A 17002-nucleotide genomic window follows, 5' to 3' on the forward strand; every position below is an offset into this window, starting at 1 on the left:
TATCACCAAGAGTAATTTTTGGTATATTTTATTAAATAATTTTGTGCAAGAGCTACAGTTGTGTTGACATTTTTACTGTTTTGATGAGTAAAATGGGTGTTTTTCATTAGCCTGATTCATCAGCTGGTTTCACTTCGTAGAAACCGTCTGACCTCGCAGCATTAGGATTCGTTCGGTCGACGGTAGGCGGGTACTTTTTTTATTCAACCAATCGCTGCTATTTGGTCGTGACGTATGAAATGCACCAAATCCTGTAGGAAGAAGAGCAATGAACGTCTTTCCTCTTGATAAAATTCACCAAACATTCTCCTTGTTCCGGCTTTAAATCCTCGATCTCTGGAATTGTTGCCAACACAGAATGTCTGTCTTCGTCTACATCCATCTCGACCGCTTTGTTTACTGTTGTGTTGTTTCACAAAAGGGACTCAGACAGACGCTTGAGTTTGATGTCATGGCTTCACAGCTCTTCGCTGATTGGCCGGTGTGCCGTTTACAACTTTGAGGTTCTTGCAAACGTCTAGTGTATTCCTATTCCTGACCTAGTCGCTGGAGAGAAATGAAATTGAGCGGAGGCACTAGGTGGCACCAGCGTGGCTAGTTTTTCATATTAACTTTGCACAAACTTAGTAGACTTATTAGTAGTAGTTTCAGTATCACAGCCATGATTTTGCCTTTTTTTCACTTGAACTGTATCGAAATCGATTTGAAATATCGAAAGTGCACTGTATCGAAAAACGTATCGTATCCAGGCCTGTGTATCGAGGTATGTATCATATCTGCAACTTCTTAATAATACCCAGCCCTAATTAGAAAAGCATAGACTTTTGGGGGCTGATTTGAAAGCAATTATGTTTCATTCGAACGTGTTATGTTCAGTAACAAGTAACAAGTTTTGTTTATAAAATATTGTGTTATGATTGTCATGTGGTAGGTACATCGGCATTGCTTGCATTGCTGATTAAATTTAACAACACATGAACTTACATTATAAACTGTAAACACACTTTTTTCCACCTAAATAAATAAATATATAACCTAAAATAACTTACATTTTAGGTAACTTGAAATGAAAAAAAGTTTTGACTCACTTTAGGGTGTGTTCGCAGTTTGCTGATTTAGCCCCAGTTTAAATCCTAATGTGATTTCATTCTGCTCTGGTCCTGGTCCAGTCCAGTTTTAGCTCCGGGTTCAGTCTCTGTGTTGCCCAATATCTGATGATTGTGCAACTGAGAATTCACATTCAGGGAAAAGGTTTAAAAGGATCGACAAAGCACTAATGGAAAGAGCAGGATTCCCACGGTCATGGAAATCCTGGAAAAGTCCTGAAAATTTGTAAATTCAATATAAGTTTGGGAAAAGTCATGGAATTTTAGTATGTCTTTCACTGAACTGCAGCGTTCTGTTAAGTTTATCATTAGGTTATTATGATTATTTCCAAACGTATGCGCCTTTTGTTTAAAAGAGACGACAATAAATGCACTGACAGTATTTTGAATTTTTAAAAACTATAATACCATTAGGGCTGGGTGTCATTAAGAAGTTGCCGATACGATACATACCGCGATACACAGGCCACGATACAATATGTACCTTGATATAGTGAGCTTTCGATTCAATACGATATATTTCAAAACAATTCAGTAAAAAATAAAGGTTAAATCACGGCTGCGATACTAAAAGTCTTTTTTAAACCACTTTTTGTGCAAAGTTTATGTGAAAAACGTCCATTTTAATCATCAGAACAGTGAAAATGTCAAATGTGTTTTGCATAATAGTGAAGATTTCTGTTTGCAATTGATTAATAGTTGTGCCTGAACTGAAATGTAAAGATTTGAAAGGTTTTAAAGTGACTATCGATGTTGATGTTTTGTCTGGAAAAGGGAAAATTCGGCAGATAACATTTCTAAGATTTCTCTTCTTTCTGCTCCTTTTCATTCATTTCTAATATGCTGATGTCATTTTATACTTTATGAATGAAATAAATAAACAAATAAATAAATAAAAATAAGTTTCCTTCCTCTGAACAACCAACAAAACTGTAGCTGTAACAAAATAATTTAGTAAAATATATCAAAAAATACTCTTGATGATATATTGATACAGCAGCCCACGATATCGATACTGTATCATCACATTAAACGATACGATATATTGATATTTTGATATTTTTGCACAGCCCTAAATACCAAACCAAGGTGAAAACTAAAAATATGCTCAATTCTACACATGTAGGTGCCGTAAAGTCATGGAAAATTCACTTTAGATCATGGAAAAGTTTTGAAATTGTGTCAGTAAAAAAGAGTAGGAGTGTATGAAGCATGTTTTATTTTTAAAGATCCATCTGGTACAAATATAAACCCTTGATTAATGAGCAGAGAACGCGCTGGACCGCAAATAAATGAGAAGAATACAGTGCAAAAGAGCATTACTAATTATTTATTTCCAAGATGAAGCAGCATCCAGGCAGCCACTTTTAGCTTCCCAACCCCTCTGCTATTTTCCACATTAATTGTCCACTGGAGCAAAACAAAACACGGTAACATAAACAGACAGTGATTCTGCCGGAGCTGCCACTGCGCTGCACACGTCTATTAGTCCAGTCCGTAATCCCTTCCATATGCTCCGTGTGTACTTCTGCGTGTACTTTTGTGCGTACCTGTGTGTGTACCTGAGTGCCCGGAGAGGAGTTACGTGGAGACTCCGCTAAAGAAAAGCACATGTGTGGAGCAGAGGAGCCATAGACACTCATGCGAGCCGCCCCCATGTCGGCCGCACGCACACGAAGCATTACGGGCGCTCATATAAAGACTAATATAAAGAATCAGTGCGGAAAATGAAGTTTACAAGCCATTTTTCCTCCTATAGTGAAATAATTTGGGGTTATGTTATTAGGTGATATTTACTTTAAAGGTTGTATGGAGGATTTTTTTTGTTTCAAACTGTCAGTGAAAGATTAAAATACCATTACAGAGACGCAGCAGCTTTGTAATTATGATGACCAAAAAAAAAAAAAAGAACAAAAATCTATCAACTGTGGACGTAGTGAGGCCAGATAAACATCAGCCAATAGAAAACGAGGCTCCCTCATTTTCTATTGGCTGTTAGGTTGTCAATCAAACTCCCTAGTATAACTGACTCGTTGGAGCGCGGGGATTACGTGGTTTACGCAGCGGTTCTTAGAGGCTTTTTCAAACTGTCGCTTCCTCGCATTTCGCACAAAGTTTGTCGCGACGGCGGACGAGAATCCACGACCGGTTCACCGCAAAAGAAAGTCCGTTTTTGAGGTCGCTGAAAGAAGAAGAGAAGAGGAAAAGGAGCAAAGCCAAACTGAGGTGATTCTTGGAGATCTCGTCCAGCGATGGCGCGACCGAAGCAGACGAAGGGTCTAAAAACTGACGCGTCGGTCGCTGAATTACTTCTAGACAGGAAACTTCAACAGTAATTCTGAACGCGCACAAGGACTGTCGCTGTATTTCTCTTCCCTTAAAAAAATCCTCTATACAACCTTAGAGTATAAGTAACAGAAAGTACTTGGCGAGGAGTGTACACACGAGCGATTACTGAAAATTTGTGGCGGAAACTTTGGCGGTTTTGTGTGGGACAATTCAGAGGTGGGACCAAGTTGTTGTTTTGCAAGTCTCAAGTCTTTGACCTCAAGTCCGAGTCGAGTTCCAAGTCAAATACAGGCAAGTCCAAGTCGAGTCTTGAGTCACTGGCGCATAATGTGCAATTAAAACTGCACTTAGGCTCAAGGGGAATGTGCAATCAAAACGGCACAGAGGCTTAGGGAATGTGCAATAATTATAATTAAAACTGCACATAGGCTTAGGGAATGTGCAATAATTAATAGAATACAAGAATACAAGGTCTTGCCTGTTCAGAATAGTTTAAAGGTCCGGTTGGTGCATCACTCGTGGTCATACTTGGTCTCATATTTATTTTGTTCTATGGTGTTTGTTTATGTGCTGCTTCGTGTTGTGTTGTTCTTTTTTTTGATAAAGCATGTTACCCCCTGTCCCAAGACAAATTTCTCCCACGGGAGACAATAAAGGATTATCTTATCTTATAAGTCCAAGTCAAGTCCAAGTCGTCTGCTTTGAGCTTTAAGTCATTTCAAGTCTTTAAACTAAAATACCAAATATAGCTTAGATTGTTGCAATTTATATGACTTTTAAGCTAAATTTTACTTTTAAAAAGTCATGGTATATTTATATATGAGTAAATTTTTCCTTTTTAAATGTCTTGACTTAGAGACTTAAAGATCGTAGTGCAAAATATTAAGGTCAAAATAGAAATAGTTCACATTTTAAAGTGCTAAATAACTGATATTTTGTCAAGTCTATACTGAAATGGAAGGATCATGTTCCTCTGTTGTACTGTATTGTGCTGTATATTACTGTAGTACATTTGAGGATACCACATCACAGTACTTCAGTTACTGTTGCCATAGTAACAAACACAGAAGTGGGAGGGACATGTTCCAGAAGCATCAAGTCTTCTCAAGTCGCAAGCCTCAAGTCCTAGTCAAGTGCCAAGTCAAAGACAGGCAAGTCCAAGTCGAGTCTCGAGTCACTGGCCCATAATCCAAGTCAAGTCCAAGTCAAGTCCAAGTCATCAACTTTGAGCTTCAAGTCATTTCAAGCCTTTAAAGCAAAGTATCAAATACAGCTTAGATTTTTGCAATTTATATGAATTTTAAACTAAATTGTACTTAAAAGTCATGGTATACTTATAGAGTATGTAAGAGTTGTAGAAATGCTATTTTTTTTCGTTTTTAAATGTCTTGACAAGATCTTAGTGTGAATTATTACGGTCAGAATAGAAATAATTCAGGTAACAGTTTTTTTTGTCGTGTAATCTGCACTGAAAAGAAAGGATCATGTTCTGTGTATAGTTCCCTTTGTTTTACTGTATTGTACTTTATATACTGTAGTACATTTGAGGACACGACATGACAGTACTTCAGTTGCTGTTGCCATAGTAACAAACACAAAAGTGTGATGGACATGTTCCAGTTTGTTCCTATAAAATGAAACACCACATTTATCAACTGTAAAGAGAAAAGTATTTTCTAAAAACATATATATTTTTTAGGAGAAGCATCAAGTCTTCTCAAGTCACAGGCCTCAAGTCCAAGTCAAGTCCCAAGTCTTAATCCATTTTATCAAGTCAAGTCTCAAGTCCTAAAAAATAGTGACTCAAGTCTGACTCGAGTCCAAGTCACGGCTTTCAAGACCCCACCTCTGATGTGACTTGCTTTAAGGCAGTTCATAAAGTCATAAGATTTCTTGCATTTGTAGCATTTTTTGATCTTGGTTTAGTTCTGGTTTGGTCCTTATTTGGGCCTGGTTTAAACCCTAACATGATTTTTGGTTTCGGTCGTGTTCTAGCTCTGGTTTGGCTCCCAGTTTCTTCTAAATTTGGATGTGGTAAATATTTTCTCAAAAGATTAGAATCAGGTATGATATTTATACTTATTTTTTTTTTACTATTAATTTATTGCCAATACAAAGCACACCCACCTCACTTAGGCGGCTTTTTCATTTGGAATTGACATGTTTATCCCACAGGTTTTCAGGCTGCTCCACTTTTCCCTATCACTAAAACCAAGGCACTCCCCTAAATAAGTGAGTGAGTCCAGTTTAGTCTCAGTGGGACTTGCTTGGGTTATTAGAGGATAACTTTGCATTTCTAACATTACACAATTAAAAAAAAAGTCACCACATGCTTTCCAAGGGTTTCAGGGGGAATATAAAAAGTAGCTCTGTTTTCATACCAATTAACAGGAGGTGGAAAGTCAACGGAAAGTCAAAACCATACTTTCTTTCTGCATGGAGATAGATAAGTTTTATGTCATACTTTGGAAGATTATTACGCAGGCTGGCGCCACCAAGTGCCTCCAGTCAGTTTTATTTCTCTCCAGCGACTAGGTCAGCAATCAGAATACACTAGAAGGTTCGCAAAAACTCTAGAAGTGCGAGTACGGGCACCAGCCAATCAGCGAAGAGCCGCGCACTCTGTATTGGGAACGATTCTTGAGATTGAGGATTTAAAACCAGAACAAAGAGAATGTTCGGTGAATTTTATCAAGGAGAAAAATGTTATTGTCCTTCTTCCTACAAGATTTGGTGCATTACATACGTCACGACCAAACAGCAGCGACTGATTAAATAAAAAAAGTACTCACCTACTGTCGAGCGAACAAATCTTAATGCTGTGAGGTCAGACGGTTTCCACGAAGTGAAACCGGCTGATGAACCGAGCTAGAAGATTATAGCCAAAGGAACAACATTTCCATAGAAACAAAAGTAAAGTGGAAGCAGGCCCTCCTCCAGTTCAATCAGGTTTGTGGAGATGCAAGCTCATTCAGTGCAATACACACAACCAAAATGAAAAAACATCATCTTATTTTATTCATCCGTCTATTTTTTGGTGTGAATGCCACATACTATGGCTTTAAATCGAAAGAAGGAAGTGTAATATCTAATAATAAGTAATGTATCATCATATATTTTAAGTCTAGTTTGGGCCAAGTGCAGTGTGAAGGTGATTTGTCCCTATCCATTTTATTCCAGAAATTACTGTGGGCACCACCATTATCATTCGAGTTGTATTATTTGTTATGGGGCTACTGCTTAATAAAACAGCTGCTGATTCAATACGATTCAATAAAAAATAGGGACAAATCATGTGATATTAAAAGTCTTTGTTAAACCACTTTTTGTGCAAAGTTCATGTATGAAAAACGTGAATTTTTTTTTCCATCAAAACAGTGAAAATGTCAAATGCGTCACATAAACCAGTTTCCTTCCTCTGAACAAGCAACAAAACTGTAGCTGTAACAAAATAATTTTGTAAAATATACCAAAAAATACTCTTGACGATATATTGATACAGCAGCCCATGATATCGATACTGTATCATCACATTAAAGTTGTAAAAGTTGCATTATTTGTTATGGGGCTGTTGCTCTTGACGGCAAATAAGTTAAAAATGGACTATAAAGGCAAAAAAATCAGTGCAGTTTGATTTGTTGGTGCACATGAACATTGAACATTTTACACAAATGAACCAACTTTATGTCAAGTTTAAGACACAACACGTTTCCCAAATTCTCCATTGACTCGGTGTTACGGCTCGTGGCCCGGCTCCACTTCGCCCGGCGCTCCCCGTTTGTTTTACCGCTTGTGCCTTCCGTATTTGCATGTCCCGTGTGGTACCTGGTGCTTGATTGGTGGAGTGTGGTCCTGTCGCTGTTGGGGTGGTTCCAGTGTTTGTCGTGCCTCCAATCACCTTTCTACACATCCCATCGCCTCGTCCAGTAAAAGTCTTGTGCGCCTGTTCCTCCTCGTGGCTGGATCTCAGTTTCAGTTCACCGCACTCAAAGATTGACGTGTCTCTTGTTGTCCACTGTTTGCAAAAGTTGATTTGTGTGTTTGAGACTCTAGAGGTCGTTATGTACTTATCGTTTCCTTTTGTAATCGCTAGTTTGGCCTGGTCTTTGGGCATTTGTATTTTCTTTGAGTTATTTATCCCATTAGAGTTATTGTTTAGTCTGTGAACAAACAAAAATGTGTCTGTTTGCTGCAGGTGGGAGCAGGTAGAAGATGCTCTTGGAAAAAGGATCAAAACTTTAAACACAACAGACTCCAGACACTCTAAAGAAGTAAAAATCACTCGAGGAAAAATATAGTTAAAAGGCCTTTATTTAGACGACCAAAGCCAACATGTTTCGACCAAACTGGACTTCATCATGGCTCAGTTGAAGACAAGTTTGGTCAAAACATGTTGGCTTTGGCGACTCCAGGCATTTCTTTGGAGTGCCTGGAGTCCGTTGTGTTTAAAGTTATTGTTTAGTTGTACTGGGGCTTTTTGAATGTAAAACACCTTTATTTTTGTTATTTTACTTACTTTTACTTTATAAAGCCACTTACTTTACATCATGGAAATTAAATGGAGAGATTAGAGACAAAAGTGGAGCGGTGAAATAAGGTGGAGAGTTGCTGTATATGTATATATTTATTGTACATTCATATTTTACAACATATTTTTGTATCTGTTGTACGTTTTCTTCCATTGGGTTGGACGTCTGTAGTGTCCAGAGTTGGTGACAGTGAAATCCTCCAGACCAAGTGATCTGAACTTAAGTGATTGGATATTTAGATGACCTAGTTTTTCCCTCATAAGAGTCGGGGTTAATTGAGCTGAGATTTTTTGTGTGGACAAGGATTAGGGCAGGTTTAAGTTCTCGACTGACGGTTCAGAGTGGACTCTCGTTTACACTCACTGTATTCACGTCCCAGGACCGAAGACCGAATCCTGTAAACAAACAACAAGTCCATCTCACGCTATGTGGGTTTTTCAAATTGGAGTTTTCGTTTTAGTCTCTGGTCTGGTCCTTGGATTGGTGTTTGGACTGGTCTCCGATCTAGACTTGAATCTGGATTTTTGTCTGGTCTCTGGTCTGATCTAGTCTCAGGCCTCTAGTCTCTGGGCTTTGTCTGGTGTCTTGTCTCTGGTCTTAGTCTCTGGTCCAGTTTCTGCTCTGTTCTCTAGTCTAGTATCTGGTATCTGGTATAGTCTCTAGTCTAGTCTCTGGTTCGGTCTCTGGTCTAGTCTCTGGTCTAGTCTTTGGTCTAGTCTCTGGTCTAGCCCCTTGTCTGTTCTCTGGTCTAGTCTCTGGTCTCTGGTCTCTGGTCTCTGGCCCCTATCTGGTCTCTAGTCTCTAGTCTCTGGTTCGGTCTCTGGTCTAGTCTCTGGACTGTTCTCTGGTCTGGTGTCTGTTCTCTGGTCTAGTATCTGGTATCTGATCTAGTCTCTAGTCTCTGGTCTTGTCTCAGGTCTAGTCTCTAGTCTCTAGTCTCTAGTCTCTAGTCTTTGGTCTAGTCTTTGGTCTAGTCTCTGGTCTAGCCCCTTGTCTGTTCTCTGGTCCAGTCCCTGGTCTGGTCTCTGGTCTAGTCCCTCATCTGGTCTCTGGTCTCCTCACTGGTCTGGTCTAGTCTCTGGTCTTTGGTCTCTGGTCTCTAGTCTCTGGTCTAGTCTCTGGTCTAGTCTCTTGTCTTGTCTCTTGTCTAGTCTCTGGACTGTTCTCTGGTCTGGTATCTGGTCTCTGGTCTCTCTGGTCTCTGGTCTCTGTCTTGTCTCTAGTCTCTAGTCTCTGTCTCTGGTCTCTGGTCTCTGGTCTTGTCTCTGGTCTCTGGTCTCTGGTCTTGTCTCTAGTCTCTAGTCTCTGGTCTCTGGTCTCTGGTCTTGTCTCTAGTCTCTAGTCTTTGGTCTCTGTCTTGTCTGTCTCTGTCTCTGGTCTTGTCTCTGGTCTCTGGTCTCTGGTCTCTGGTCTCTGTCTCTAGTCTCTAGTCTCTGGTCTCTTTGTCTCTGTCTCTAGTCTCTAGTCTCTAGTCTCTGGTCTCTGGTCTCTGGTCTCTGGTCTTGTCTCTAGTCTCTAGTCTCTGGTCTCTGGTCTCTGGTCTCTGGTCTAGTCTCTGTCTAGTCTCTAGTCTCTAGTCTCTGGTCTCTGGTCTCTGGTCTCGTTTCTGATCTAGTCCATGGTCTGGTCTCTGGTCTCTGGTCTAGTCTCTAGTCTCTAGTCTCTAGTCTCTGGTCTCTGGTCTCTGGTCTCGTTTCTGATCTAGTCCATGGTCTGTTCTCTGGTCCCTGGTCTAGTCCCTGGTCAGGTCTTTAGTCTAGTCCCTCTGACCTGGTCTAGTCTCTGCTTCCTGCTCTCTGGTCTAGCCTCTGGTTTCTGGTCTCTGTTCTCTGGTTTCTGGTCTGCAGTCTTTGGTCTAGTTCCTGGTCTCTGTTCTCTAGTCTCTAGTATCTGGTCTAGTCTTTAGTCTCTGGTTTTCTCTCTGGTCCAGTCCCTGGCCTGGTCTAGTCCCTGGCCTGGTCTAGTCCCTGGTCTGGTCTAGTTTCTGGTCTAGTCTCTGGTGTGGTCCTCCTCACACATGTCTGGTGCATGTTCTTTGTTTATTATGTTCTGCAGTTTCATCCCTGAGTCTCTGTGTTACGCTCCACAGACTCACATGTGCCACATCTGTATTTTTCTTTCCCCTCGTGTCTGACCCGATCTCTCGTGTCTGACCCGATCTCTCGTGTCTGACCTGTTCCGTGTCGTTTTCTCCGCAGATCTGACCTCGTCTCCTCAGCTGGACCTGACAGAGCTCATCGGGGTCCCTCTGCCTCCCGCCGTCTCCTTCGTCACCGGGTTTGAGGGTTACCCCGCCTACAGTTTTAAACCCGGAGCCAACGTGGGGAGACTCACCAAATCCTTCATCCCCGACCCGTTTTATTACGACTTCGCCATCACCGTCACCGCCAAACCGACCACCAGAGCGGGAGGAGTCCTGTTCGCCATCACCAACGCCTATCAGAAAGTAAGAACATAACGTCTCCTTGGTTTGAATATCAGAAAGAAAGATTTAAAGGTTCTTCTGATATGCAAAAATGTCTCTTGTCTCCGGCTCCTTTTGACTCTGGCTCCAATTGGGATCTTGTTGTCTCTTTCTCTGTAACTGCTGCAGTGAGTTTCATCATTTTGGTCTTAAAATGTTCATATTAATCCGCTCTACATGATCCTGAATTTTTCATTTCAATATTTTGTCCCTAAATCAAGATATGAACATAAATAATGGACCAATCAGATGCCTTCATTTCCCGAGGTCACGCCCACTAACGCTAGCAACAGGTTTGATTGACAGATAGTGCATTTCATTGCTTAGTAAGCCCCCTTCTCGCTTTCCGGTGAGAACAGCCTCAATCATGATTGGCTCTCCTGGTTGTTATGATACTTGCCGTTGGATTTCCAAATATGAGCCTGGCTCCAAATTCGCTCCTGTAACTGTGGCATCAGGAGCTTCGTTTGAGTGAAGCAGAACACTGTGGGTGACGTCACACTCGCTGAGTTCACTTTTTTGTCTGTGGTTATAATGTTGTTACTTTGTCCAAAACATACCTGAAGTTGTGTTTTATTTTTTCATTCACACATTTGAGTTACTCTTTATTATTAGTTTGTTGAGGTCTAAATGCTCTGTTCCACTTTGTGATGTCATGAAGCAGTAGTTTTCAATTTAACAGCTCCTTTTACCTTTAGTTCAGTAGAGATTGGCCATTCCAGATCTGAAATCATCCAAATGATTCTTGTGAAGGTGTATGGACTTCAAAAACAAAGTAGAGCAATTCCTCACCACATGACATCACAAGGTGGAACAGATTGTTTTCTCTCCGAGAGAAGAACTCCTAAAGCCTAAATCTGCAGTATTTGTGTGTCAAACATGTGTATGAAAAAACACAACTCCACATATGTTTCTGATGAGGAAACAACATTATAACAGAGATCATAAAATTACCATAAGTTTTGTTACAGTTTTGTTCTATGGCTTACATATGCTTAAAGGTGCACTGTGTACCTTTCTGTGTAAGTTTTTTTTACCTGCTTGTCTCCATGGAGATGGTATTACTTTGCCTGTAATGTTGAACAGTACGGTTAGTTAACTATCAACCACCAAGACATGTTAGAGCTCAGATCTGTGTCAGAGTCCTGCATGGGTTCATTTTTGAAGACCCGCACCCGTGCAGTACAGTACTACACCCGCCCGTTAACCCGTGATTATATCAAAGTTAAATCCGCACCCGTTACTTGCCTGTGATAAATCGGGGTCAGCCCATTAGTCCAATAGGCCAGTAGTCCAGGACAAAACCAGGACTAAACCAGGACTGAACCTACACCGTGTCATTAGCGGATTATAAATGTAAACACACCGCAACCGCAGAGCTGATCACCAGGACTACACCAGGACTACACCAGGACTACACCAGGACTACACCAGGACTACACAAGGACTCGACTAGGACTGAACCAGGACTAAACTAAGACTGGACCAGGACTGAACCAGGAGCGCAGCCGCCAAGCTGATCACTAGCCGCCCGCATTCTTGCCTGTAAAATTCCAGAACGTTAAAACCGGCCTGTTTTAGCAACTATTTGCAGGACTCTGATTATGGTTTATTTGTTAGTTTGTTTTTCTGTAATAAAACAAAATAAATGCCATACTGTGGAACATTCCAGGTAGAGCAATAACATCCTCACGGAGACAAAAACATGTCTGACCTCAACAATGTGCAGCTCTAACTTAAATTGCGCAGCCAGCAAGTGACCAGTTCCATGTGGTATTTATGCTCTTCACGAAGATGGACGTCAGGATGTGTTGAAGATAATAATTGCAGGACAGTAATAGCACGCTGGCTTACTGCGGGCTTCTGTTCATATTATTATCGCGAGTGTTTCCCGGTCACACTTTCACTCACCGTGTTATTATTGAGCTGTGACGTGTTTTCAGATCATTAAGGACGACCACATCCCGCCAGATCTGCAGCCTGTACACTTCACACAAGAACCGGCAAAACATAAACATTAATATTGTGAATGGGCTCGCCACTCATCCGGTAATTTATTGCGGTCACTCGATTGTTTCCACGGAGACAAACGTGCGTCAAAAGGAAAGGAAAAGTTAAACAATGCATGTTTAAAGCAGAACTAAGTAACAAATTTACTCTTCACAAACAGACCTGGAGTTGTGTTTTTGTTCCATTCACAAGTTTAACACACAAATATGCATATTTAGGTTCCTCTCTCAAACAGATAGCACTCTGTTCCACTTTGTGATGTCATGTGGTAATACAGGAAGTGCTCCACTGTGTTTTTAAACTTCATACACCTTTACTAGAATCATTTGGATAATTTCCGATCTCATAAACAAAAGGTAAAAGGAGCTGTTAACTTGAAAACTATACTGCTTCGTGACATCACAAGGTGGAGCAGAGCATTTTGAGATGTAGACCGACTAAAAATAAAAGATTACCGTATTTTTCAGACTCTAAATCACTCTGGAGTATAAGTCGCACCAGATAAAAAATGCGTAATGAAGAAGAAAAAAACAAATAGAAGTCGCACTTTTTGGGGGACATTTCTTTTATAAAATCAGAGACCAGGAACCGACATTTCATCTTCAAAGTCAAGTTCTAGTAAAAACAATAGAAGAGAGAACAACAGCCTGTTAACGTCACATATGAACAGTTCTTCAGATAAACTATAACATAAACAACAGAACAGAACAAGTTTAACAAACTCTCCATCTCACTCCAAATCACTAAATCCATTCAATTCTTCATCCTCATTGTCACTTCTGAGCAACTTCATGACCTCCAGAGGTAAACAGAGCATCGCTTCTTCTTCTGTGTCGCTGTCGTCAGACTCAACATCAGTTCCAGTTAGAATTATTCTGGTCTTTTTGACTCCTGACAGGATGGTTTCATTTGTCTTTATGTTTGTTTAAATGTAAAATTTTCAGTGTTACAGAAGTAAAGGTGCGATCGACTGACATGATACAGACAGGACAGAGGCTCTTTCTGCAGGAGACATGCGCATTAGAGTGAAGTGACAGTGGTACAGGAGGAACAGGAGCAGCAGATACTGACACACAGGACTAGAACGCCCTCTTGCGGCTGTCAGTGTGAAAATTTTAATATATAAATCGCAGGACCACCCAAACCATGAAAAAAAGTGCAACTTATAGTACGAAATATATGGTAATAATAAAGAGTTGAATGAAAAAAAACACAACTCCAGTTTGTTTTTTTTGATGAGGAAACAACATAATAACATGGTTCACAAGAGTCACTTTTACATAATATTGAATTATTTGATTACTTTTTCCTTGTGGTGATCCAAATGTAAATGACCTTTGACCTCTGTCCGTGTCCAGATCGTGCAGTTGGGCATCTCTCTGTCCGAGGTGGAGGACGGCGCTCAGAGGGTGGTGCTGTTCTACACCGACTCCAGCTCCAGCTCCACTCAGGAGGCAGCGTCCTTCAAGATGGGAGACATGACCGGACGCTGGGCTCGCTTCACCATCACCGTACAGGGAGCGCAGGTCAGAGCCCGTCCTGTTACACCACCGAGATTATACTTTTAATAATTCACTGTTTTTGCATTTTTGACACTAAAATGCCTGATACCAACACCATATTGACAATAAAAAGCTTATTTTTCTTATATATATAGTGTGCAAAATAATTTAAGTTTAATCTGAAAATATAGTTTCTTTAATGTTGCCATGTGGGTTTTTGCAGTTCTGATATAAAAAACATTATAAAACTTTTCATTATGTGATTTTTAACAGTATCAATTCTTGTTCAACTGAGTATTTAGACTATTATTATTTAGGCTATTAGTTAAGTTTAGTTAAGTTTAATTTAAGTTAAGTTAATTAAATTGTATTTTATTTTATTTTATTAACTTTTATTTTTATTTTTTTATTTATTATGTATTTATTATTTATTATATATTTTATTTATTTTATTTTATTTATTTATTTATTTATTTATTCATTATTTTATTATATTTTATTTTTTTTATGTATTTATTTTACAAGACTTGACAATTTAGTAATGTTATGTTCATTAATTCTTTTGTTAGCTGTCTTAAACTTGCTCCATCGTAGTCATGATACTACTACTTACTACTACTACTACTATATCAGTATGCCAAATTTTAACCTCATATCACATTTAAGTCCTGTAATTTACATTTTAATATTTGGTAGTCCATATAATAAAAATGTGTTACTCAATAACGTACAGTTCTGCAAGAAAACCATTACACCGACCAAATAATTAAACTCCAGATTGTCAAATGAAATACAGTACAGTATTTTTTTAAGTGGAAGTGTGTTTTTGTGTGTTTTTGTGCTGCAGGTGCGCTTGTTCATGGACTGTGAGGAGTACCATCGTGTGGATTTCTTCAGGAGTCCTCAGCCCCTCACGTTTGAGGCCAGCTCCGGGATCTTTGTGGGGAACGCCGGAGGGACGGGGCTGCCCAGATTTGTGGTAAGTTTATATTTTTCAGGGTGAAAAAATGCATAGCACACTCGGTTGGCCGATGTCCAAATACTATTTTATTAACAAAATAACGTTTCGGCAAAAAAAGCCTTCATCAGATATTTTTCTTGTCTTGGACCACAGCACACAAAATGGTTGCCAGCCCAGGTGCCCATATACCCACTCAATGAATGGAAGGTCCCAAAGTGAGGTCACCCAGTGAGTTCAGCCCATTCTACAACAAGAAACAACAGTTTACATTAAAAAACATTTTATAAAATACAGAAATAGTTTGTCTATCACAAAAAACATCTTAAATCAAACTCCACATTCAGTCCATGAGGAGTAAGAGTTTTAAGATGGTGAATCCAGAAGTGTCTCTTTTTGACAGGAGCATCTCTAGGTTACCACCTCTAGGGGGCAGTTCCACATGTTCAATGCCAATATATCTTAAGGAAGAGATAGGATGGTTAAAATCAACAAAATGAGCTGCCACAGGATAGTTCATGTTTTTACATCTGATTGTACTCCTATGCTCTGCAATCCGCTCTGCAATAAGTTTATATTTTTATCTATGAATGCGACATGACGACAAATGTTTACATGTCTAATATTTCATAGTGTAGGAAATAACATCCAGTTCTCATACTATGGTGGACCTTTTTTCTTTTCATTCATTTCTGTATTTTTCATCTTTTAAATTCATATATTCATTCACTTCATTTGTTTTGTTTAATGCGCCTTATAATCCGGTGCATCTTATGTATGAAAATAGATGAGAGAATTCAACATTATTAATATTGCACCTTATAATCTGGAAAATACGGTAGAAGTATTTCTCTCATATTCTGTGTTGTTAATTTGTGTTAAATGCATTTTGGTTAACAGCTGTGATGTGGATCAACTTTGTGATTTTTCTCATTAATTTTGTGTGTTTATTTTTGTTGGATCAAAACCGAAGCTCGAACTGGAAACCGTTAGTCAGGATCTTACTGCAAAAGTACTTTTCTAATAAGAATAGTACTTTTTACTTTTCAATACTGTTCAAAAATGTAGTACAGTAGAACGTACAAATACCTGCTCTCAAATGTAGTGAGTGAAATGTAATTAAGTAAATCATTTTATTTGTTTGAGCAAGGTACAACAAAATGACAAATGACAAAATGACAACAACAATGACAAAACCAAAGCATATGTACATGTACATATTTGGGACCTGGTGCTCAAAAAGAGTAAGATGAAGTTTAAAAAGTATTTAAAAAGCATAGTAAAAATAGTCTCCTACACCAATTGTTTTACATAATTACGTGGAGGATTTATTTATTTATTTATTTATTTTTCTTCTGGTTGGACAAACTACTATTTATAATAAAGAGGACACAAAATGTATCGTTTATTAGATAAATAACATAAAAAGTAATATTAAAGAAAAGCATGTAATGTTAAAGTAAATTTTACTTAAGTACAGTTCTTTACTACTTGTACTTTGTTACACCATTGATACTAAGCAAGTGGCAGACCCTCCACCAGAAAAGTTACATAGTGCAGCTTTAATTTAGACCGTTACCATTATTATGAACACATTTATTTACGTTGTACGGTTGTATTCAAAGGAGCCATTGAAGCCGTACACAATAGACTTTGTTGAGCAGGTTTACAGTCACTGAGGGACTCGTCAGGAGAATTACTGCATATTTTTATTAGCGTTCAATGGTTTTCTGAAAGCTCGTAAATGTCAGACTTGTTTTGATTTAGATGTATCAAAAACAGCTGACTCCTGTGAGGGCCAAAAGTGTGATTAAATATAACACGTTTAAACAATACACAGAAACGAACGGGCTGTTGTTTGCTTAGTGGAGTGTCGTGTACTGAAATGCCCCGGTGTGGTTTTCACTGCATTTGTGATGGAAAAACTTTGGGAATGTTAAAGTTAAGAGGGAATCTGGAATACCATAATTTATCCTCAGTGCTGTAGTAAAAATAACTGTAAATAGTGTTAAATCTGGAGGAGTTTAAAGGTGCATTGTGGTGAAGAGTCCGTCAAATGATTCTCTTCATGGAGATGTTATTGCTTTGTCTGGAATGTTTTACAGTGCGGCATTAAAACTTTCGTTAACACTTTATAATAATGA

At 39.1% G+C, this 17002-nt stretch overlaps 1 protein-coding gene across 1 annotated transcript in view; it reads left to right on the plus strand.

The window, feature by feature from the left end:
* Positions 1-17002, plus strand: part of LOC110158336 (collagen alpha-1(XVIII) chain-like) — a 206903-nt gene that overhangs the window by 142200 nt on the left and 47701 nt on the right. The window contains exons 3-5 of the mRNA XM_055150759.1: positions 10123-10370; positions 13757-13924; positions 14748-14879. Of these exons, the coding sequence (XP_055006734.1) occupies positions 10123-10370; positions 13757-13924; positions 14748-14879 (548 nt within the window). The remainder of the gene's footprint in view (positions 1-10122; positions 10371-13756; positions 13925-14747; positions 14880-17002) is intronic.

This window comes from Boleophthalmus pectinirostris, unplaced genomic scaffold (genome assembly GCF_026225935.1).
Source record: "Boleophthalmus pectinirostris isolate CB_2022bp ecotype Guang Dong unplaced genomic scaffold, ASM2622593v1 HiC_scaffold_15, whole genome shotgun sequence".
Lineage (NCBI taxonomy): Eukaryota > Metazoa > Chordata > Actinopteri > Gobiiformes > Gobiidae > Boleophthalmus > Boleophthalmus pectinirostris.